General features: G+C 47.2%; 1 protein-coding gene across 1 annotated transcript in view; it reads left to right on the top strand.

Annotated features, from left to right (window-relative positions):
• The window catches only part of PPP1R37 (protein phosphatase 1 regulatory subunit 37), a 39,305-nt gene extending 19,354 nt beyond the window's left edge, over window positions 1–19,951 (top strand). Inside the window, 12 exon segments of the mRNA XM_026715299.2 lie at window positions 603–648; window positions 4,317–4,417; window positions 5,637–5,756; window positions 7,211–7,361; window positions 10,627–10,782; window positions 11,616–11,728; window positions 12,070–12,211; window positions 12,299–12,465; window positions 12,921–13,764; window positions 13,767–13,940; window positions 15,365–15,455; window positions 16,445–19,951. Of these exon segments, the coding sequence (XP_026571084.2) occupies window positions 603–648; window positions 4,317–4,417; window positions 5,637–5,756; window positions 7,211–7,361; window positions 10,627–10,782; window positions 11,616–11,728; window positions 12,070–12,211; window positions 12,299–12,465; window positions 12,921–13,764; window positions 13,767–13,940; window positions 15,365–15,447 (2,097 nt within the window). The 3' untranslated portion in view covers window positions 15,448–15,455; window positions 16,445–19,951.
• The last annotated feature ends 501 nt before the right edge of the window (window positions 19,952–20,452 follow it).

Below are 20,452 nucleotides of genomic sequence, written 5' to 3'. Positions count from 1 at the left end.
AAATTCTCTCTCTGTCTCTTTCTCTCTTTTTATTAAACATAAAATTCAGTGTCTACATAAACAGTGCGTCATCTGGGTAAAGTTAATTTTGAGAAATAGTAATCATAATAATTACAACAATAATGGTCACATAATAATCATATTTACTTATCCATTTTAGTAAACCTTCCTTATGTAATCAATCATTCTCTTACGCTTTTAAATTTCTAACTTCTGTTTCTGTTAATTAGCCCGTTGATCAAACAAATTCCACATTAAAGAAATATTCAGATTCTTCCTTCTCCTTAATTTTAAGTGTTATTCTCTTTAAATGCCATAGTTTCCCTTTGGATTTTGACTCCACCTTGAGAACCATGGCCGGGAAGACAATAATTAGTTCTGTGTTGTAATCCTAAAACCGAAACAAACTGACTTGGCTTTCAAAGAGAGTCTGAGTCGGATCTGGCATTTTTATTATTTACTTTATTATTATCTTTTAATGACATTTATATGCTGCCCATCCTGCTATCCAAAATTAGAAGACACCCCCTTCCTTCTCTCCAACTCCGATCCTTGGTGTGTTTTCTTGCTATAGATAATAATTTGCCGCTATTCTGTTGCAGGAATTCAAAGATTTAACCCCTAGGATAGATTGCCTGGATCTCAAAGGTACGTCTCCAAGCCTTTTCTTGATTTGCCAACTTGGGCGTGCCTGAAAAGGTGGCCGTCTCTCTTCTCGCTCAAGCATTGGTTCCATTTATTTGCATTTGAAAGCAGTGCCTTGTTTTCCCCTAGAATGGAAGTCACAGATCCCGGGGCCATTTTGCCAAGTGCCAGGTGCGAATGAGTCATTATCTTTTGCCGGCAGGCATGTGACTCCCGATGTCCTAAAAAAAATAAAAAATCGGTTCAGGTTTTGCACCAACTCTTCTCTTTTGTGTTCCTCTCTCTTCTTCACTTGTAAATTTACAAAGTTAAATCAAGTTTTGGGGAGAAAAAAAAAATTGCTAAATGCAACCAAATAGTGTAACCGGATGGACAGGTTTGCTGATGAAAATCTGCATCCTCTTTTCCACAAGAATTACCCGCGGTGCTGATTTGGATTTACCTGCAATGAACCTTCCTTTTTTTTTATTCTGTTTTGTTCCCCCCCTCCCCGGTTCCCTCACCTGGTTTTCTATTTCATAACTAAGCAGCCCCTTTAAAAGCAGTCGTTGTGTTTCCACTGCGGTGACAGGTTGTTGACTGGAAGGCAGCTTTTTTTATGTGCAGGTGGCTAAACAGAAGCTTCGTCTTCCAAATGAGAGGCCTGTTGTGTGTGTGGGAGAGAGAGAGAGAAGGGCTCCAGGTGTGCGAGGGTGCCGACGTCATCCGAATGGAAAACGAATGGGTCACACTTGACAGTTGAGAGAAGAAAAAGCCAGACGTCTTGGGTATCTGGCTGGGTTGCAGAAACCACAGTCCCCCCTCTGAGCATCCTTTCTGACCTCTGCACAAGGCTAAATCTGCATCACGGGTGCAAATGTTTTTCTAATTAAAGGTGCATTGTTAATGGGCACTAAATCATTGTTTTTGGCAGTGGTTTGCTCTCCAAGCCTGTTTCAATTTAGTTTCTGAATGTTTCGTTACCGTGTTTCCCTGGAAATAAGACCCTGTCTTTTTTATATATGTATGTATGTATATATGTATGTATATAAATATAAAAACAGGGTCTTATATATACTTGTTTTCTTAAGTTTTCGCGGGTACTTACATGTATGGTGTTCAGCTTTGTTCGGGTATTTTCCCACTTTAAAAGTTGTGCTTTTAAAGTTGTAGCAACGTTTCGGCAGAATCTCATCTGCCATCATCAGGCTTCTGTATTGTGTTCTCACAGACGAATACAATACAGACGAGCACAATACAGAAGCCTGATGATGACAGATGAGATTCTGCCGAAACGTTGCTACAACTTTAAAAGCACAACTATAACGACGTGGGAAAATACCCGAACAAAGCTGAATACCATACATACATGCATGCATGCATACATACATACATATATATATATATATATATTTGCCAATAAAAAAGGCACCAGATCTTATTTTCGGGGGATATTATCCACTGACTAACTTCACTTGCGTGCATCACCCACAGCCTCCTTTTCGCTGTCAGAGGCCTTCAGGAACGTCTTCTGAGGCCGGCGAGGCTTTCCTGAAGGCCTCTGTAGCCGGTAACAGATCTCTGGATCGATCCAGAGCTTTCTTATCAGCTACAGAGGCCTTCAGGAAGGCATTGCCAGCCTTGCCAGCTGCAGAAGAAATGGGCTGGCAAGGCAGGTGTCGGGGTGTGTGAAACCTGGCTACAACTGTCCAAAGTAGGGCAGCTCCACCCACCTCCCCATCCCCACACTAGCTTAATTTTTACCTGTGCGCTCGAGTGAGTGGGATCTTAATTAGGACTTATTTGGGGGGTAGGGCTTATATTGGGCTCACGTGTAAAATTCAAGCTAGGACTTACTTTCAGGGTAGGTCATATTTTTGGGAAAACAGTAGGTAACCACATCAGCAGGGTCTTCTTGTCCTGTTCCTCTTTAGTTTCTAAATGTCCTTGTGTGCCAATGTGGTCAGTCGTAGTTTGTGTGATGGGTTGTTCATTTGGAGCTATATTTAAATTCTGAGCAGCTGATTGGTTCTCTTGTTGATTGGTAATCATTGTGATCGATAATTGTTGTACAACTTAATCATTGACGTTCAAAAAGGGGCGAAGAAGCCCCAGATTTTGATTGCTAAACGTTGACAGTTTACGACATTTTTCTTTTGTCACCATTGTTAAGCGAATCAGGCCAGTTGTTAAATGAATCATTTGGTTGTTCGGCGAATCTGGCTTCCCCCGTTGACTTCGCTTGTTGGAAGGCGACACATCGTGATTGCATGATCCCAGGACACTGCAACCGTCATAAATACATGCCAGTTGCCAAGCAGTCAAATCTTGATGATGTGGCTATGGGGTTGCTGCAATCGCCATAAGTGTGAAAACTGGTCAGAAGTCTTTCTTTTCAGCGCCGTGGCCACTTTGAGTGGTCGCTAAGCGAATGGTTGTGGGGCTTGGAATGATGCAACAGCATGCGACTTTTCTAAGAGTTTTTCCAGGTCTTTTACCCTCATTTTAAATCCCCCAACTACTGCAAACTGTGCAGTTTTTTCCCCCAGTTAGAGACTCCGTCATTCACAGCCATGATATTTATGGCAGTGACCCCCAAATGCCTCGGCACCAGGGACCAGTTGTGGGGAGAAAGGTTTTTCCGCATACCGGAGGGGACATGGTTTTGCGTGTGTTCTGACCCAACCTGGTTCCAAGAGAGTCAACACCAGACAAAGGCAGCAGCCCCCACCTTTTAGGGTTTCATCTACGAATTCTGTTTCTTCACAGATAAAAGGCTGCTTCCAACTAATTAGCTCTGACAAGAAAGAGCCTTGCCAAGTTGTTTTTCAAGGCTGCCCAAACCCCACAGATAAGAAATAGTTTACAAGAGTCTTCAAATGTAATGTCCATGAGGCTGAGTTTCAAAACGTCTTTGCCTTCTGCAAAGAAGGTTTGTTTCACAGCTGGCTTTTATCTTCTTGAGGGAGGGACCGTTACTTTGCAGCCTTACTCCCGAGTCACCCGTACTGCTGTAACTGTTCTTTCCTGCGAGCAATCCTGCGCACACACGCCCTTGGCACAGGCTCCTCGGGAACCTCCTCATCGCTGCTGCCAGCCCCCACAATCTCCGAAGGCAGCAGTCCACTCCCTAATGCTCCTGGCCCCTCCTCTGAGTCCTCGCTCTCCTCCACCGTCCACACCTGGAGCCGGCTAACCACAACAGCCTGCTGCCTGCAGACCAGGGATTGGCAAACCTAATCTATGGGTCTGATGGCCGGGCATATCAATATGAGCCGTGATGACACAGTGTTGAGAATGCAGCATTGCAGGCTAACTACTGACTGCCAACAGTTCGATCCTCACCTCACCGGCTCAAGTTGGACTCAGCCTTCCATCCTTCTGAGGTGGGTCAAATGAGGACCCAGATTGTTGGGGGCCAGAGGCTGGCTCTGTGCAACGCTTAGAGAGGTCTGGAAAGCACTGTGAAGCGGTATATAAGTCTAAGGGCTATTGCTATCTTGAGGCAGCCTTGCCTCGGGCATCTTATCCCAACTTTCTAAAGCAGGGAGAAATTTAGTGCATTGGCCCCCAGGATTGCCTAAAATTTCTCCCCCTCTTCCTCCCCCTTTAACTCTTCCTGAATGACTGATCATAATCCCCTCCCTCCCATTTTAAACCCTCACACGCTCTTTGTTTCTCTTCTCGTACAGGTGAAAAATTAGACTACAAGGCTTGCGAAGCTCTGGAAGAGATTTTTAAGCGCCTCCAATTTAAAATTGTGGATTTGGAGCAAACCAGCCTCGATGAAGATGTATGTAAATCTACAGAGAATTTTTATTTGCTTTTTTTTAAATCTTCCTCTCTTCTCTCCTTGGGGAGTTGAATTCTGTACCTTTTTTTCCCCCCACCGTTCCAAACTGGCTATCTCAGGAATCGAAAAGGTGCCCTTTTTATCTTGAGTAGACTTCAGGGAAGCCTCATTAAACCAAGCTGGGCTGGCTGTCAAAAAAGCGCCCGTTGCTTTTGGCTATTATAAATTTATATCCAATTTGAATTGACTGTCTGGAATGAGGTCTGTGGAGATTCTCAGTCCTCCAGGTCGTGGTTGTCCCAAGGGTGCTTTTTTTTCAAGAGGCAACTGGACTTCCTTGGTTTTGTTTTTTTTTCCTTGAAGATGTTTCACTTCTCATCCAAGAAGCTTCTTCAGTTCTTGCATGAGAAATGAAACGTCTTCAAGGGGAGGGGAAAAAAAACCCAGAGAACGAAAGATGCATCTTGCTTTTAAACTGCAGGGAAAGCTTTCACAGGAGGTAAGGTCTTCGTAAATGGAAACGAATTAAATGAACATTGCTAGACGGTAAAACATGAAAAATATAGCTCAAAAGAGAAAATAAAATTGGCATATTGGTATATAGGTAGGACCAATGAGAAGCTGTTGAAATTGAGAAAATGCCAGAAAATTGAGATTTATGTAATTATTCATATTTAATTTATAATATTATACTTATTATATAGTTATATTGTATACTGAAAAATATATAACTTATCTCCTCTTATGGCTATGAAATATAGAGCACAGTACATAGACTATAATTATACAGATTTATCTCGGATTTTTATCTTTTTATACGTACTTAGTGTTAATGTGATTTTTTTTTTCTTTTTTTGAACCATCAACCTATATACACGAATCACTTGTTATTAATATTAAGGCACTGTGAATTAGTATTACTAATACTATGAATAATTGTCAAGTTTTGATTGTATGTATTGTATTTATTGTACTGTCAAGAAAATGACGTTGAAAGATATTGACACATCTTCTATTATGGAAATTTTTGTAAACTTTTTAATATTTTGAATTTTTGTAAACTTTTTAATATTAAACAAAAAAAGGAACATTGCTAATTCTGCAGGCCCCCGTGGCTGGGTTGCAGGCAAGATGGTTATTTGGGATGCTGCACTCTGCTTATGCTTTCACTGGGTTTTTTTCCTCCTCCCTCCTCCTCCCTCTGTTTCTCGTTTGCTAGGGTGCCTCAGCCCTGTTTGATATGATCGAATACTACGAGTCCGCCACGCACCTCAACATCTCCTTTAACAAACACATCGGCACCCGGGGTTGGCAGGCAGCTGCACACATGATAAGGAAGGTTTGTACTGACGTTCTCCTAAGTTGGGTTCCTTGAAAACCTTGTAGTTGTGGGCAGCCTTGAGGAAGGACCGTAGAGGTTGAACGGAAAATCAGGCCGTCATTGACTTAACCACAATTCACCCTCAAATTTCCGAAGCCCCCAAATCGGCCCCCGTCGTCTCGCCGCAACGTCAGCTCCGCCCATCTCAAGTGAAACACTTGTGAAGTGAGTTTTGCCCCAGTTGTTAAGTGGATCGCTGCAGCTGTTAAGTTAGTAACATCGTTGTTAAGTGAATCGGGCTTCTCCCCATTCACTTTGTGTGTCTGAAAGTCCCAAAAGGGAATCGGGGGAGTGACCCCAGGGGCACTGCGACCGTCATAAATAGGAATCGGTTTGCCAAGCATCTGAATTTTGTATGTGTGACCACATGGAAGCTGCAATGGCTATCACTGCAAAATGGTCATAAGACTTTTTTCAGTTCTGTTGTCACTTCGAATGGTCACTAAGTGAAATGTTGTAAGTCGAGGACTACCTGTAATGGAAATGCCGTTGATATCTTTTCTCCTGAACGGGAGGCAAATTGTTGGAGATTGACTCTGAGGGAGAGGAGGAACAGCCAACAGGGAGTGGGGTGTGTGTGGCTCCGGAGGTTGCGAAGGAGGCTGGGCAGGCAGAGGAAGACCCTGGCCCACCCCCTTTCCATCCTAAGGCACACAGGGAGGAGGGGATAAGGGAGAGAGATGAATGGCATGGTCTACAGGGGAGGAAGCGGCCTTGATCCTCTTCATGGGCTGCAGCTGTGACAACCGGTTAAAAGGACGGACATGCGTATGGGCCAATGCTGGAAACAAAGCGTGGAAATATCTCTAGTCTGTCGTTCCTCTCTGAGTTTGGCGTCCTTCCCAGTGTGTGTTCCGATATCTGTGGATGTCTTCAAGCCCTGATCTTGCCTGGTTCCCTTAATTGCTTCAGTGTGGTTTGTGTTGTTTTTTATTCTTTATAATTTATAGGCATTTTTAGTTTAAACAGCGTTTCCTCCTTTTCCTAACTACTTGTGGGGTAGTTTTTCGTCTCCAGTCAAGGATATTTGGAGCTTTGAAGCAAAGGGAAGGAATAAAAGGGGCTTCACCTGTTTTACTGACTGTGTTTTATTTTGTATCCCGCCCTGGGTCATTACACAAATCCTAAGGATGGGTTTAAGTCTTATCTGCATCTGATTTTGTGTAGGAGGAGGAGTGGCAGCGCTGGGGGCGGCGTTAAAAGAGGGATCATCCTAGAATCTCTGTGTAGCCACAAACAGCCTTAAGCCTTTGATTCCCGCTGACCCGTATCTAAATCCAAGCAGGTGCCAACCTCTAAATGGAGAAGATCCCTGTGCACAGGCAGGCATAACAATGAATCGGTTTGTTTGAACCTTCACAGGGACTTAGTCTCATGGGCTTGACACTTGTGCTGTTTCCTTTCTTCCCCAGACAAACTGCCTCCAGTACGTGGATGCCCGCAACACACCTCTCCTGGATCATTCGGCTCCATTTGTGGCCCGGGCTTTGCGCATCAGCAACAGCCTGGTCGTCTTGCACCTGGAGAATGCGAGCCTCTCCGGTCGTCCCCTCATGTTACTAGGTGAATTGATCGAGTATTCACATTTTTGCACCCCCTTTGCCCCCAGACCCCTACCTCCACCTTGGACCACCCTGCGTTGCAGTTCTTCCCAATCCCCTGCTAAGAGACCACCAAGCTTCTTGCGAGTAAATTAACATTTTAGGCACAGAGGGCGTTTTTTTTTTGTGTGTGAAAAACAAATGTCTGGCCTGAGGGTTCCTTGGGGGGGTCCCGGAGCGTGGTGGTTTTCTTGCAGACATTTCATGACCCAACTAGGGAACATCATCAGTGCTAGAAGGATGTAGGGTTTGCTCTCTGTAAGCTCTGTAAATACAGTGTTGATGATGTTCCCTAGCTGGGTCATGAAATGTCTGCAAGAAAATCTCCAAGCTCCGAGAATACCATGGACACAATAGCCATACTCCCCTTCCTCCTCTCCCTCCCCTCTTTTAGTACTGATGTTCTTCCTCCTCCTCCTCCTCCTCCTCCTCCTCCTCCTCCTCCTCCTCCTCCTCCTCCTCCTCCTCTTCCTCCTCCTCCTCCTGTACTGATGATGTTACCTAGTTGAGTCATGAAAGGTCTGCAAGAAAACCACCCAGCTCAGAGAGTAGCAAGGACCCAACATTATTATTATTATTATTACTCCTCCTCCTCCTCCTCCTCCTCCTCCTCCTCCTGTACTGATGATGTTACCTAGTTGAGTCATGAAAGATCTACAAGAAAACCACCCAGCTCAGAGAGTAGCAAGAACCCAACATTATTCCTCCTCCCCCTCCTCCTCCTCCTCCTCCTCCTCCTCCTCCTCCTCCTCCTCCAGTAATGATGATGTTACCTAGTTGGGTCATGAACGGTCTACAAGAAAACCACCCAGCTCAGAGAGCACCAAGGACCCAACAGCCGTCCCCCTCCTCTTCCTCCCTTTCTCCTTCTCTTCCGTTCCACAAAATCCATTCTCCTGTAGCACCTTGAGCTACAAATATTTTCCTTTAAATGTCAGGCGGGTATTTCAAAACACCCGACAAGCCAAATGAAGTGGTTCCCACCCTGACCTCTTCCCTAGCTTCTCTTATCACCTCATTGTTATCTTGAATTCCCTCCCCCCCCCCTCCCCCCAGTGGGCCTCCCTCTGCCAATTCTTCGTGATCTGTTTATCTTCTGAGGCCGCTTCTACGGTTTAGGAGAGACAATGGACATTCTTGCAAATGAATGCTGCAAGCTTGAATAATGTATTGGAACCAGCCTGGAGGACTTTTAACGGGCAAACCTGTAGCAATAATAAATGAAGTTTGAAAGAGGATCTTCTTTGCTTGGGGCAGCGAGAGCTAGCATTAGTTGACTTGGTTGTTTTTCCACTCCAAAGCTCCTCTTAAGGGAGGGGAAGGAGGAGGAGAAAGAAAACTATATGGTCCCTATACTATATGGAAAACTATATGGAATGTACTTTTTTCCCCCCTTCTCTATAACCCTTTTCATCAGCGTTTTATGAATTCCCACCCTTATTAGATTGGGTAGGCACCGGTTGCAGGAATTGAGTATGGCTAGTCTAGTGAAAAAGAAGTGACATGATAGCAGTGTTCCAATATTTGAGGGGACTGCCACAAAGAAGAGGGTCAATCTATTCTCCAAAGCACCTGAAAGCTGGACAAGAAACATTGGAGGGAAACTTAATCAAGGAGAGAAGCAACCTAGAACTACGGAGGAATTTCCAGGCAGAGAACAATTAATGTCTTCTAATCTAGTCCAACCCGCTGCTCAAATCCGAAGACCCTCTACCAATTCCAGACCAACGGCTGTCCAGTCTCTTCTTGAAAGCCTCCAGTGATGGAGCCCCCACAACTTCCGAAGGCAAGCCATTTCCCCGATTCTAACTGTCCAGAAAGTCATCCTTGATTAGTTTCCACCCATTGCTCCTTGTCTTGCATTCGAGTGCTCTGGAGAATAGGTTGGCCTCTTCTCCTTTGTGGCGGCGTCATAGATATTGGGACAGCGCCATCGCTTCTCCCCTACTCCTTCTGTTCATTAAACCAGACATCCCCGGTTCCCGCAACCGTTCTTCATATGTCTTAGCCTCCAGTCCCCTAATCGTCTTCGTTGCTCTTTTCTGCACTCTTTTCTCAACATCTTCTTTTCACAACGGCGGCAACCAAGACTGGATGCGGTATTCCAAGCGTGGCCTTCCCAAGGCCTTCTAAAGCATGAACCATCTTTTGATTACCGTGCAAAACAAAATCTTAAAAATCGCCCTCCAGCTTAAACCAAAGGGTTTTTTTTTTTCCTTCTCTGCGTAAAAGGACATCGAGTGGAAGAAGTTAGAAAAGAAAAGGCTTCTTTTTTTTTTTTTGAAAACAATTTTATTGGTTTTTTAACAAACAAACAAAACATAAAAGCATCAGCTCTCATCCGTATTTATATACAAACAGTGAGTCGGTTGGTTCATCAGTTTTGTGCATTCATTTCGTAGTCTCAATTACAATTATATTACATAATAATTCTTATTATCAATCCAAACTTATATATCCTCATATCGTTATTAAAAAAAAATCATTTGACTATACTTTTATTCATTCATGCCTTATGAGATAACTATAATTTAAGTAATTTATTCTATAACAAATCATATAATCATACCAATTCTATCCTAAAAAAAAAGAAAAAAAAACACTTTATAAATGTAATGTCAAATAGCAAAAGAAAAAAGAAAAAAAAGTCAATAATATTCCTTATTACCTAACATTCTAAATATTCTATTTTTGTATTTCATCGTCCAGCCATTGATAGAAAAAGTCCCAAATTGTATAAAATTGTTTATCTTCTTGCTCTCTAAGAAAAGGCTTCTTAACGCAGCTTGGATGCAGGGTGTCCCTGGGGGGAGAATGACACAGTTTGTATATATAGGAGAAATTTCCTGACAGGGAGAACAATCAACCCATGGAACAGAAGTTGCCTTCGGAAGTTGTGGGAGCGCCATCCCTGGAAGCTTTCAAGAAGAGACTGGACAGAAATGGTGTAGGGTCTCCTGCTTGGGTGGTGGGGGGTTGGACTAGATGACCTATACGGTCGCTTCCGACTCTGTTCATCTGTAATCTGTATTTGTGCCGTGATTAAAAATCCCATCTCTTCACTGGAGCGTTAGGATGGGACTTACACCCTGACCTCACTGCAGCCAACGCTCATTTTTTGCATCGTTGCGGTTTGCTGCCAGCACTGACAGGCACACAGGGGACTTGAAGTTTTGTTATTCTGCCCAGGTTCTTGCTTGCTCACTGGTTTATTTTTCCATCCTTAGCAACGGCTCTGAAAATGAACATGAACCTGCGGGAACTTTACCTGGCCGATAACAAACTCAACAGCCTCCAAGACTCGGCTCAGCTGGGCAATCTCTTGAAATTCAACTGTTACATACAGATCCTGGACCTCAGGAACAACCATGTCTTGGACTCAGGTAGGGGTACTCCTGCCTCAATTATCCTCAGGGCGGGAAGGAGGGAGGAGACAGGAGAAAGGAAGGGAAGGAAGGAGACAGGATGAAGGAAGGAAGTAGAAAAGGGGAAGGAGAGGGAGGAAGAAAGGAAGGGAAGGAAGGAAGGAAAGAAGGAGACAGGTCGGAGGAAGTAGGGGAAGGAGAAGGAAGAAGAAAGGAAGGAGACGAAGGAAGGAAGAGGGAGGGAGGGAGAAAGGAAGGGAAGGAAGGAAAGAAGGAGACAGGATGAAGGAAGGAAGAAGAAAAGGGGAAGGAGAGGGAGGACAATAGGACACGGGAAGGAAGGAAGGAGACAGGGAGGAAGGAAGAAAAAAAGAGGAAGGGAAGGGAAAGAGATTTTAATGCACTTTATTGCAATAAATTCAAAAAACCTACTTTTGAATCTGTCCCGCATCCAAGGAGACAATTTCTTCAAATTTGGACTGTCAATTGATAATTGTTTTTTTTTTAAAAAATAAGGTTCTTTTTGTTGGCTCTTAAAAGTGTGTCATTCCTCCGTGAAACGAATAAAAAGCGTAAGATACCTCTAATCCAAGAAGCTCATTTTTCAGTGTTTCCTCTTTTCAAACAATCCTAAATAAATTACTGAAAGCAGGTGCAGAGATCTCAGACAGTTGCAGCCCCAAGAGGAAGTGAATTCAAAGTTTCCAGAAAGAACAAACGGATGTATTTATTCCCTCCAGCTAAATAAATACAGAACATGCCGAACTTCCGTGTTACCGTGTGTTATTTTCTAAAAAAACAAATGGAAGAAAAGCTTCCTTTTTCTCCTCTGTTTGTCTTGCGCTTCCCAGGACTGGCCTATATCTGTGAAGGGCTGAAAGAGCAGCGGAAAGGCCTGGTCACCCTCGTGCTGTGGAATAACCAGCTGACCCACACCGGCATGGCCTACATGGGGATGACGTTGGTGAGCCCAAACCTCTCGCTCGCCGCATCTCCTCGGAACGACGCCTTGGATCAGGAAGGGGAAGAGGAAGAGCTCTTTTTAATTAAGGGGAGGGAGGGAGGAAAGGAGGGAGGGAGGGAGGAGGATTTTGAAGAGGGAGGGAGGGAGGGAGGGAAGGAAGGAAGGAAGGAAGGAAGGAAGGAAGGAAGGAAGGAAGGAAGGAAGGAAGGAAGGAAGGAAGGAAGGAAAATGCAGTGATTTAGACGACTTGAAAGATCATCCCTGAGGGGTCTACAAGCCAAGGACTTTGCTTTTTGGGGAATGTGTATCTCCTTTGAAGCTGACCTTCTGCCCTTCCTCAGCCTCACACCCAGAGTCTTGAGACCCTGAATTTGGGACACAACCCGATCGGCAACGAAGGTGTCCGCAACTTGAAGAATGGGCTCATCAGCAACCGCTCCGTGCTACGGTTGGGCTTAGCTTTGACCAAACTGACCTGCGAAGGTAAGCCGACTTTGCAGCCTTCCCCGTGGTGGCGGAAGCCCTCCCAAACCAAGGAGCGGGGCCTGCATGATCTCTTTTGGTGCCCAGGTGCTGTGGCCGTGGCGGAATTCATTGCGGAGAGTCCTCGCCTGCTTCGGCTGGACTTGCGGGAAAACGAGATCAAGACGGGGGGACTTATGGCCTTGTCCTTGGCTCTGAAGGTCAATCACTCTTTGCTCAGGCTGGACCTTGACCGGGAGCCCAAAAAGGAATCGGTAAGTCAGGGTAGGAAGCCAACTCCCAGTATGAGCAGCTCCCCAAATTCCCCAAAGTTTGGTCTAGTTGTTAAGGCACCAGGTTAGAAAGCAGGAGACCATGAGTTCAAGACCCGCTTTAGGCATGAAGGCTGGCTGGTGTCTATGGACCAGTCACCAGGAGACAGGGAGTTCTAGTCCCATATTAGGCACGAAAGCTGGCTGGGTGACCATGGACCAGTCACCAGGAGACAGGGAGTTCTAGTTCCGTATTAGTGAGTTCTAGTCCTGCCTTGGGCACGAAAGCCGGCTGGATGACTTTGGATGGAGTTTGCAACCTGCATCATATCTGGCCTCAGACTGACTCACCCGAAACGCAGGCCCCAAAGGAAAAGGGTTTCCTATCTGTGAAGCGCCTCGGTTGAACATCTTAAACTGCACTGATTCACCTTGTTCTGCCTCCTTCCTCTCAACAGGTGAAGAGTTTCCTCGAGACGCAGAAAGCCCTCCTGACCGAGATCCAGAATGGCTGCAAGCGCAACTTTGTCCTGGCCAAAGAGAAGGAAGAGAAGGAGCAGAAACTACAGCAATCGGCCTCCATGCCTGAGATCACAATCACGGAACCTCTGGAGGAGGAGGAGGAGGAGGAAGAGGAGGAGGAGGAGGACCAGCAGGCGGGAGAAGAGGACGGGCGGAACGGGGACGTGGTCTCCAGCCTGGAGGAAGTGGAAGAAGCGGCCGAAGCCTTGATACCCCAGGAGAACGGAGCAGCGGAGCAGAGAGCAGCCGGCACCGTCGGTGACGGCAACAACCACCTCTGCGATTCCGACTCAGATACCGAAGAGGAGGAAGAGGAGAAGGAGGAGACGTTACAAATAAAGACTTCCTCTCCGTTGGGACAGCACCGCCAGCCCAACCACGCTGAAGGACCCTTCGCGGTGGGTTCTCCCGAGAAGGGCCGGGCCACCCTTGGCGCCGAATGCAGGACCTCCCTCTCGAACGCTGCAGAAGAAATCAAATGTGAATCTCGAATAGGGACCGCGAGCAGTGCGCCTCTGCAGGCCCATTCTCCTGGGAACGAGAAGCGGATATCGGTTTCCAGTCCCGGCCGAGGGCACAAAATCTTCGTGGTGACGCGGGTGGAGAGCTTGCCGGAGAAGGAGGAGGCAAGGGCAGCCCATCAGAAGGCGGCCCCCGCAGCTCTGCCCGCCCCTCCGTCGAGGCAGGCGGACTCTCGGGGGCCCCATCAGCCCGTAAAGACTGAAGGCTCGAAAACAGAGACCAGTGAAACTGTGGCTGGACCCACAGCCAGCTTGGAAAGCCCACCCCCACGCCAGGTTCCCATTTGGGCCCCGACAAAATGAACTCTGGGCGCTGTGAGGACGCTGTCCACCTTACTCTGCTTCCTAACGGGGTGAAGACGGACTTCCTTTGCGTGCTGCCGGACGCCCCTTTGGGATACGACGGGAAAAGAGCCAGCTGTGCTGCGGAACATGGTAAGAAAGCAAGCAGAAAAGCTTGGTTTAACAGCAGAATGAAATGGCCGGGCCGAAGAGGGGCCCACATTTGATTTATTGGCCTGAGGTTGAGCAATGTGTGTGTGTGTGTGGGGGGGGGGCTCTCAAGCTCCTTTTGGGTGAAGGCAAGGGTTGTTGATTTTGCAGGTGGGGTGCTGGAGATACGCTCCTGAAAAACCAGAAGAAGGAGGAGGAGGAAGGATTAGAAAACAGTTGAAGTCTAGGTCAAAACTTTTCAATCCGGGTGTCCATCCTTGGCGACTTTAAGACCCATAGACTTCAATCCCAGGTGGAAGTCTAGGGGTCTTAAAGTGGCCAAGGTGGAACATGTGTGATTTAGGTAAAGGAAAAGGTTTCCCTCCTTGCACATACGTGCTAGTCGTTTGCGGCTCTAGAGGGCGCTGGTGCTCATCCCCGTTACAAAGCCGAAGAGTGAGCGCTGTCCGAAGACGCCTCCGTGGTCATGTGACCAGCATGACAAAACGCCTTTGAAGGCTCACAGAGCGCTGTTCCCTTCCCACCAAAGGGGTCCCTATTTTTCTACTTGCATCTTTACATGCTTTCGAACTGCTAGGTTGGCAGAAGCTGCTGGGACGAGGAACGGGAGCTCGCTCCATTACGCGGCGCTAGGGATTCGAACCGCCCGATCGACCAGCTCAGTGTCTTTGCCACTGAGCCACACCGACAGCAAACCCCACTCCTCATGAGCCCACGCAAGGGATTCAACTAAATGCCCAAAGGCACACATGGAACATTGTTGCCTTCCCACCAAGGTGGTCCCCCTATTTTTCTACTTGCATTTTTTACGTGTTTTCAAACTGCAAGGTTAGCAGAAGCTGCCGGGACGAGGAATGGGAGCTCACTCTGTTACGCAGCGCCGGGGATTCGAACCGCCGGACTGCTGACCTTTCTGATCGACAAGCTCAGCGTCTTAGCCACTGAGCCACCGTGTCCCTTTTAGGGGATTCCCGAATTTTAGAGCGTTGTGGTGGCCTAGAGGTGGAGCTCATCACAATCAGGAGGCTGTGAGTTTGATGCTCGGTAGCGGCAGATATTTTTTTCTCTCTCTCTGGGCACCTTGAGTTACTGTCTGCTGTGAGCTCTGCATAGGTGTCAGGAAGGGTGTCCAGCCAGTAAATGCTCACACTCTTATTCAGTCACCTCAGTGCCAGGGATGACAGGGCGGTTAAAAGAAAAGGAAAAAGTTATAACCTCAGCAAATGCAATTCTTTCCCACGGATAGGATCATTTTTCTCCTTCCATCATGTCAAAGGTGATGGTTTGGTAGCCACTTCTGGACAGGTTCCTGGGCTGCAGGGCTTGTGGCTTGGTGGAAGCCGTGACCTCACGGTCAGCCTGATGATGGCTGCATGAGGGTCCAGTTGTCCATTTCTGTTTTTCAGAGTTGAACTGTTCCAAAAATGAGAAGGAGCTGGAGGAGTTACTCTTGGAAGCCAGCCTAGAGATGGGACAGGAACCAATGTGACACTTTAGGTAAGGGACAGCCCCCACCCCACCCCTCACCCCCACCCCCCCTTGCCAGGAGCGTTTTCAGCCAACATCAAGTTCCCAGAAAGAAAAATCAAGGTGTGCTTTAAAGGCAGAGCTGTTTGGCCACAGCTGGATTGGTTTTCTTAAGACGTGTGTGGTTGTTTGTTTTCTTGCAGACGTCTCATGACCCAACTGGGTCCCATCATCAGTGCGAGAAGGGGGTGGGGTTTAATCTTTTTTAATATATCAATAGCCCTTAGACTTATATACCGCTTCACGGTGCTCTGCAGCCCTCTCTGAGCGGTTTACAGAGTCAACCTCTTGGCCCCAAGCAATTGGGGTCCACGTTTTACCAACCTCGGAAGGAGGGAAGGCTGAGTCAACCTCGAGCCCGTGAGAATCAAACTGCCCGAATGTTACCACGTTGGGTAGCGTAATGAGGAACCCGTCCAGCTCAGAGCACCAAGGACTCCAGAGTTTTATCAGCCTCCTTTTCCTCCACCTTCCTTTTCCTCCTTCCCACAAAACCCGTTCCCTTCTGGCACTGATTCCTTTACCTAGTTGGGTAATGAAACGTCTGCAAGAAATCAGTCAAGATACTCAGAAAGTCTCAAGGAGCCCACGGTCCTCCTCCTCCTCCCCCCTTCCTCTTCCTCCTCCTTCTCCTCTTCCTCTTCCTCTCCCTTCTCCTCCTCCTCCTCCTCCCAAACCCTACTACTGTCTAGCACTGATGATGTTTGGTAGTGAAAGGTCTGTGAGAAAACCATCCAGCTCCAGCAGCACCAGAGTTCTTACAATATTCATGTTCTAAACTTTCTTCCTCCTCCCCCTCCTCCTCCTCCTCCCCCACTACCATCTAGCGCTGATGATGTTACCTTGCTTGGTAGTGAAAGGTCTGTGAGAAAACCATCCAGCTCCAGCAGCACCAAAGTCCTTACAATACTCATGTTCTAAAGTTTCCTCTTCCTCCTCCTCCTCTTCTTCTCTTTCAGTTCTGAGCAGTTGCTGAGCAGCTGGTTGCTTTTGGGGAAAACACTAGCTTGACCCCGGCCTCCACCGAGCGATCCCAAAGTGGACACTGAAGTACTACTGGGGCAACCAAATGCCTTGTCCCTTCCCAAAGAGCTTTGTTTCCAGATGCACCCCCTCTCCCTCCCTTCCCCTCCCCTCTCCCTCTCTCCCCCTCTCCCTCCCTCCCACCTGCCTTTTTTTTGGCATTTTCGACGTCTTCCTCTGCGAAGAGACCCCCGTCTCGCAGGACCGATCCAGGAAAACCGGCAAAGGGGAAACCTCGATCCGGAGAAAAGATCCCCCGCGTTCCCCCAAAGGACGAACTCTCGATACGGATGGCCTCGGTTTTCTCTCCTTTCTGGAACACTAGCCAAGGGCACTTGCAATGTTTTCTCCCCCGCCTTCCTTCCTTCCTTCCTTCCCTTCCTTGAAGGGTTCCGCCTCTCCCACAAGCCAGATTGAATTTGGTCGGCTCTGGACCTCTCGGGCCGCTGCCGTCTCTTTTAAAACTTTTAAAAACAAACCAAGGAAAAAGAAAGAAAGAAAGAAAGAAAGAAAGAAAGAAAGAAAGAAAGAAAGAAAGAAAGAAAGAAAGAAAGAAAGAAAGAAAGAAAGAAAGAAAAGAAAGAAAAAGAGGAAAAGGAAAAAAAGAAAAAGGTTCAACCAAGTCCTGCATATTTTTGGCTTCCGATGTGACCAGGCTCAGCCCGTTGCAGATGGACAAGGCAAGAGCAGTGACCGTGCTGAGTCAAGGTGGCAGATATGTTGTGTTGTCATGCCCCCCATGCTGGAAAACAAACAAACACACACACACACACACACACACAATTTTTTTCCTCACCTAAGCAAGACGATTCGGGCTGTAATTTCTCAGCCCAGGCAACTATTTATTTTTTATTCCTCTCTTTATCACTTTTACACACGTGTGCATTCATATCTCCTTTCCTTCCTTCGTCGTGTCGCCACGTTCGTTCTTTATTTTTCCCCCGGGTTCCGTGTCTATTTATCATCGGGAGACTCTTCGTCTCGCAGTGGCATCCCTGACGCCGAGACCCAGCGGCTCCCTGGCTCTTTCTGTTTGTGAAAAGGAGGAGGAAAAAGCTTCCCCCTTTTTGAGGGGGGAGGGGGGGAGGATGTTCCACGTGGTTTGCCCACCAACCCAAGGACACGTGGTACATTTGGAGGGGAGCCATTGCTCCACCACTACCCCGCAAATGTGAACGCTGTCTCTGCCACCCCCAGGCCGACTTCTTCGATTTATCGCGAAAAGGGTGTTTCTTTCCCATCGAAGTTGGGAAGAGCAGCTTAGAAAACTCTTCAATGGACTGTAAAAAGAGTTGGAAGACATGTGTGTTTGCGGAAGAGGGGCTCATTCCCACCCCCACCTACCCCCGACAAAACTGATGTGAGAGCCGTTTTATGGACGCTGCTGGGTTCAGGGTAGTTTCACACACCCCTCCCCATTTCTTTTTTTCTTTTCCCCCTCCCCTGAAAATACTCACCACCACCCCCTTCCCATCTCTCTTCATTCCCACGTTCTTCTTAAACAGCTGGAGGAACGGTGGGGTTGAAAAGCTAGCTCCACCTCGCTTGGCCCTTCCAGGATGGCTCCTGTTCCTTCTGTCCCAACAGCGACGGGGGGAGTCCCTCTCGGCTGAGCCAGATTTTTTTCTTCGGGTTTGCCCCCCCTCCACCCCCCCCCAAAAAAAAGTGGGGGACGCTAAAGACTTGGGGAAGCCGGCTGAAGTGGGTCACTACCCCTCTCTTTCTGTGCCGAGAAGAAGTTTGCTGGAGGTTTTGGGGTGCTCTGAGAATCTCAGCAGGAACGGAGACGACGATGTGGATGACTAGACCAGGAATATCCAAGCTTGGCCGCTTGGAAGACTTGTGGACTTCAACTCCCAGAATTCCCCAGCCAGCTGTGCTGGCTGGGAATTCTGGGAGTTGAAGTCCACAAGTCTTCCAAGCGCCAACTTTGACATCTCGGCTGCCGACGGTGTGATGGGGAGGTTAGACGATTTCTCAGGGAAGGCCTTTTCCCCTCCAAATGTGTTCCCCTTCAAGCGAGAGCCAGAACCTCCAGGCTGGTGGATGCTCACACGCGCGCTCCTCCTCTCGGTTGGAGCTATGTAGAGGTGGCGAGAAGCTGGAAGACCTTTGGGGTGGATGTGGGTCTCGACAGGTTAATTCCACCCACCCACCCTTTCGAACAGAGCTCTCTTCCCATCCACAGAGCCACAAAGACTGGGATGAGCAAGCAGGCATCCTCAACATGGTGGGTTTGAGTGGCCGAGAAGGAGAGCCAACAAGTTAACATCGGACCTCCCAGCCACGGTGTTTCTTCGGAGATCCTGCCCTCTTCAAATCTCTTAGAGACCAACAAATCTGTGGGACAAAACTTGCCCCAACTGACCTTTTAAGTCTCCTGCAAAAGGAAAGAGTTCGAAAAAGCAGAATTTTTCATCACCGTCTCCCTTCCCTCCCCATAAAATAACGGTGGGATGACTTTGCTCGCATCAGCTGTCAAAGCAAAATGGGGGAAGATTTCTATTTTCCCACGTCGTTGTAGTTGTGGCTTTTAAAGTTGTAGCAACGTTTCGGCAGAATCTCATCTGCCATCATCAGGCTTCTGTCTAGAAGACGAACACAATGCAGAAGCCTGATGATGGCAGATGAGATTCTGCCGAAACGTTGCTAACAACTTTAAAAGCCACAACTACAATGACGTGGGAAAATACCCGAACAAAGCTGAATGCCATACATGTAAGTACCCCCGAAAATTTGAGAATACGGTACTCATCCGATGATGCAAAAATGGAATGGCTTTCCTCGGTTTACTCTCCTCAAAATGACCTGTTTTCCCTTCTTATTTTATTTTCCTCCCCCACTACAAAACTGACCGGAGGAAGGTGAAGAGAGGGAGAGCTAGCTATGGGGAGTGGGTTGCAGGACTTTTAAAAAAAGAAAAAGGAAACTTTCGACTTCCTTTTTTTAAAAAAAAAAAAATTCCATGTTTGTTTGTTTTTCTTAAGTGCAATGAAATCTTGATCAGGGAGCATGAAAAAAAAAATGGCACTGTTTATTTTTTTGTTTTTGTTGCTGCGGTGGATTTTGGGGCGGTGGGGGGCCCAGAGAGGCAATTTTTGCCATCTGCCCCATCTCTCCTCTTGACCACAACATCCTCTCACACGCACAGGCACAATCACACCACACTTCTCTGTAAAGGGAGGGTTAATGCATCCCCCCCCCACACAAATAAATAAAGACAAAATAAATAATCCCTATGGATGAAGTCCTGGCTGCATTAACCCTCCGTTTGCCCTTCCCTTCCATGGCACCAAGTTTGATTTTCGTGAGATTATTTTTCTCCCCGCATCCCTTTTGACTATTGTTTCTGTCATTCCCCCTTGGGTGGGTGTGTGTGTGCGCGCGCGCGTGTGTCATTTTATTTTTATGGAAGCTGTCTTCTATTAAATGAAAAAGCTGCATTCACCACGTCTCTTCCTTTCCGTCTCTTTCTGATCGGGCGCAAGGAGGAATCGTTCCCATTGGCAGGGCCGCCGGTTTTCTGCCTCATTTGGCCCGTGTAGATCAGGTAGCCCGGCTTTTTATTTTTTATTTTTTTAAAAAAAAGGACAGTAAGACTAGCCTGGTCCTTCTGTTTGTTCTTATTTTTATTTGCGGGCTGGGATTTCTGGCCACTAATTTAAGAGCAGAAGTTGGAAACGATTGGATCCCTTCATGACTGGTGGACTTCAATTCCCAGAATTCCTGAGCCAGCCATGCTCGGGAATTCTGGCTCAGGAATTCTGGGAGCTGAAGTCCACCCAGTCATGAAGCGTGATTGTTCAGGAATTCTGGGCGCTGAAGTCCACCAGTCTTGGCTGACTCAGGAATTCTGGGAGCTGAAGTCTACCAGCCTTGAAGCATGCCTGGCTGAGGAATTCTGGGAATTGAAGTCCAGTCCCCAAAGGGCCATTAGTAGTAGA

This window comes from Pseudonaja textilis, chromosome 10 (genome assembly GCF_049901715.1).
Source record: "Pseudonaja textilis isolate UNSWEBS1 chromosome 10, rPseTex1.2, whole genome shotgun sequence".
NCBI lineage: Eukaryota > Metazoa > Chordata > Lepidosauria > Squamata > Elapidae > Pseudonaja > Pseudonaja textilis.
Note: the sequence above shows the minus strand (reverse complement) of the source record. Positions and strands in the feature narration are given on the sequence as shown.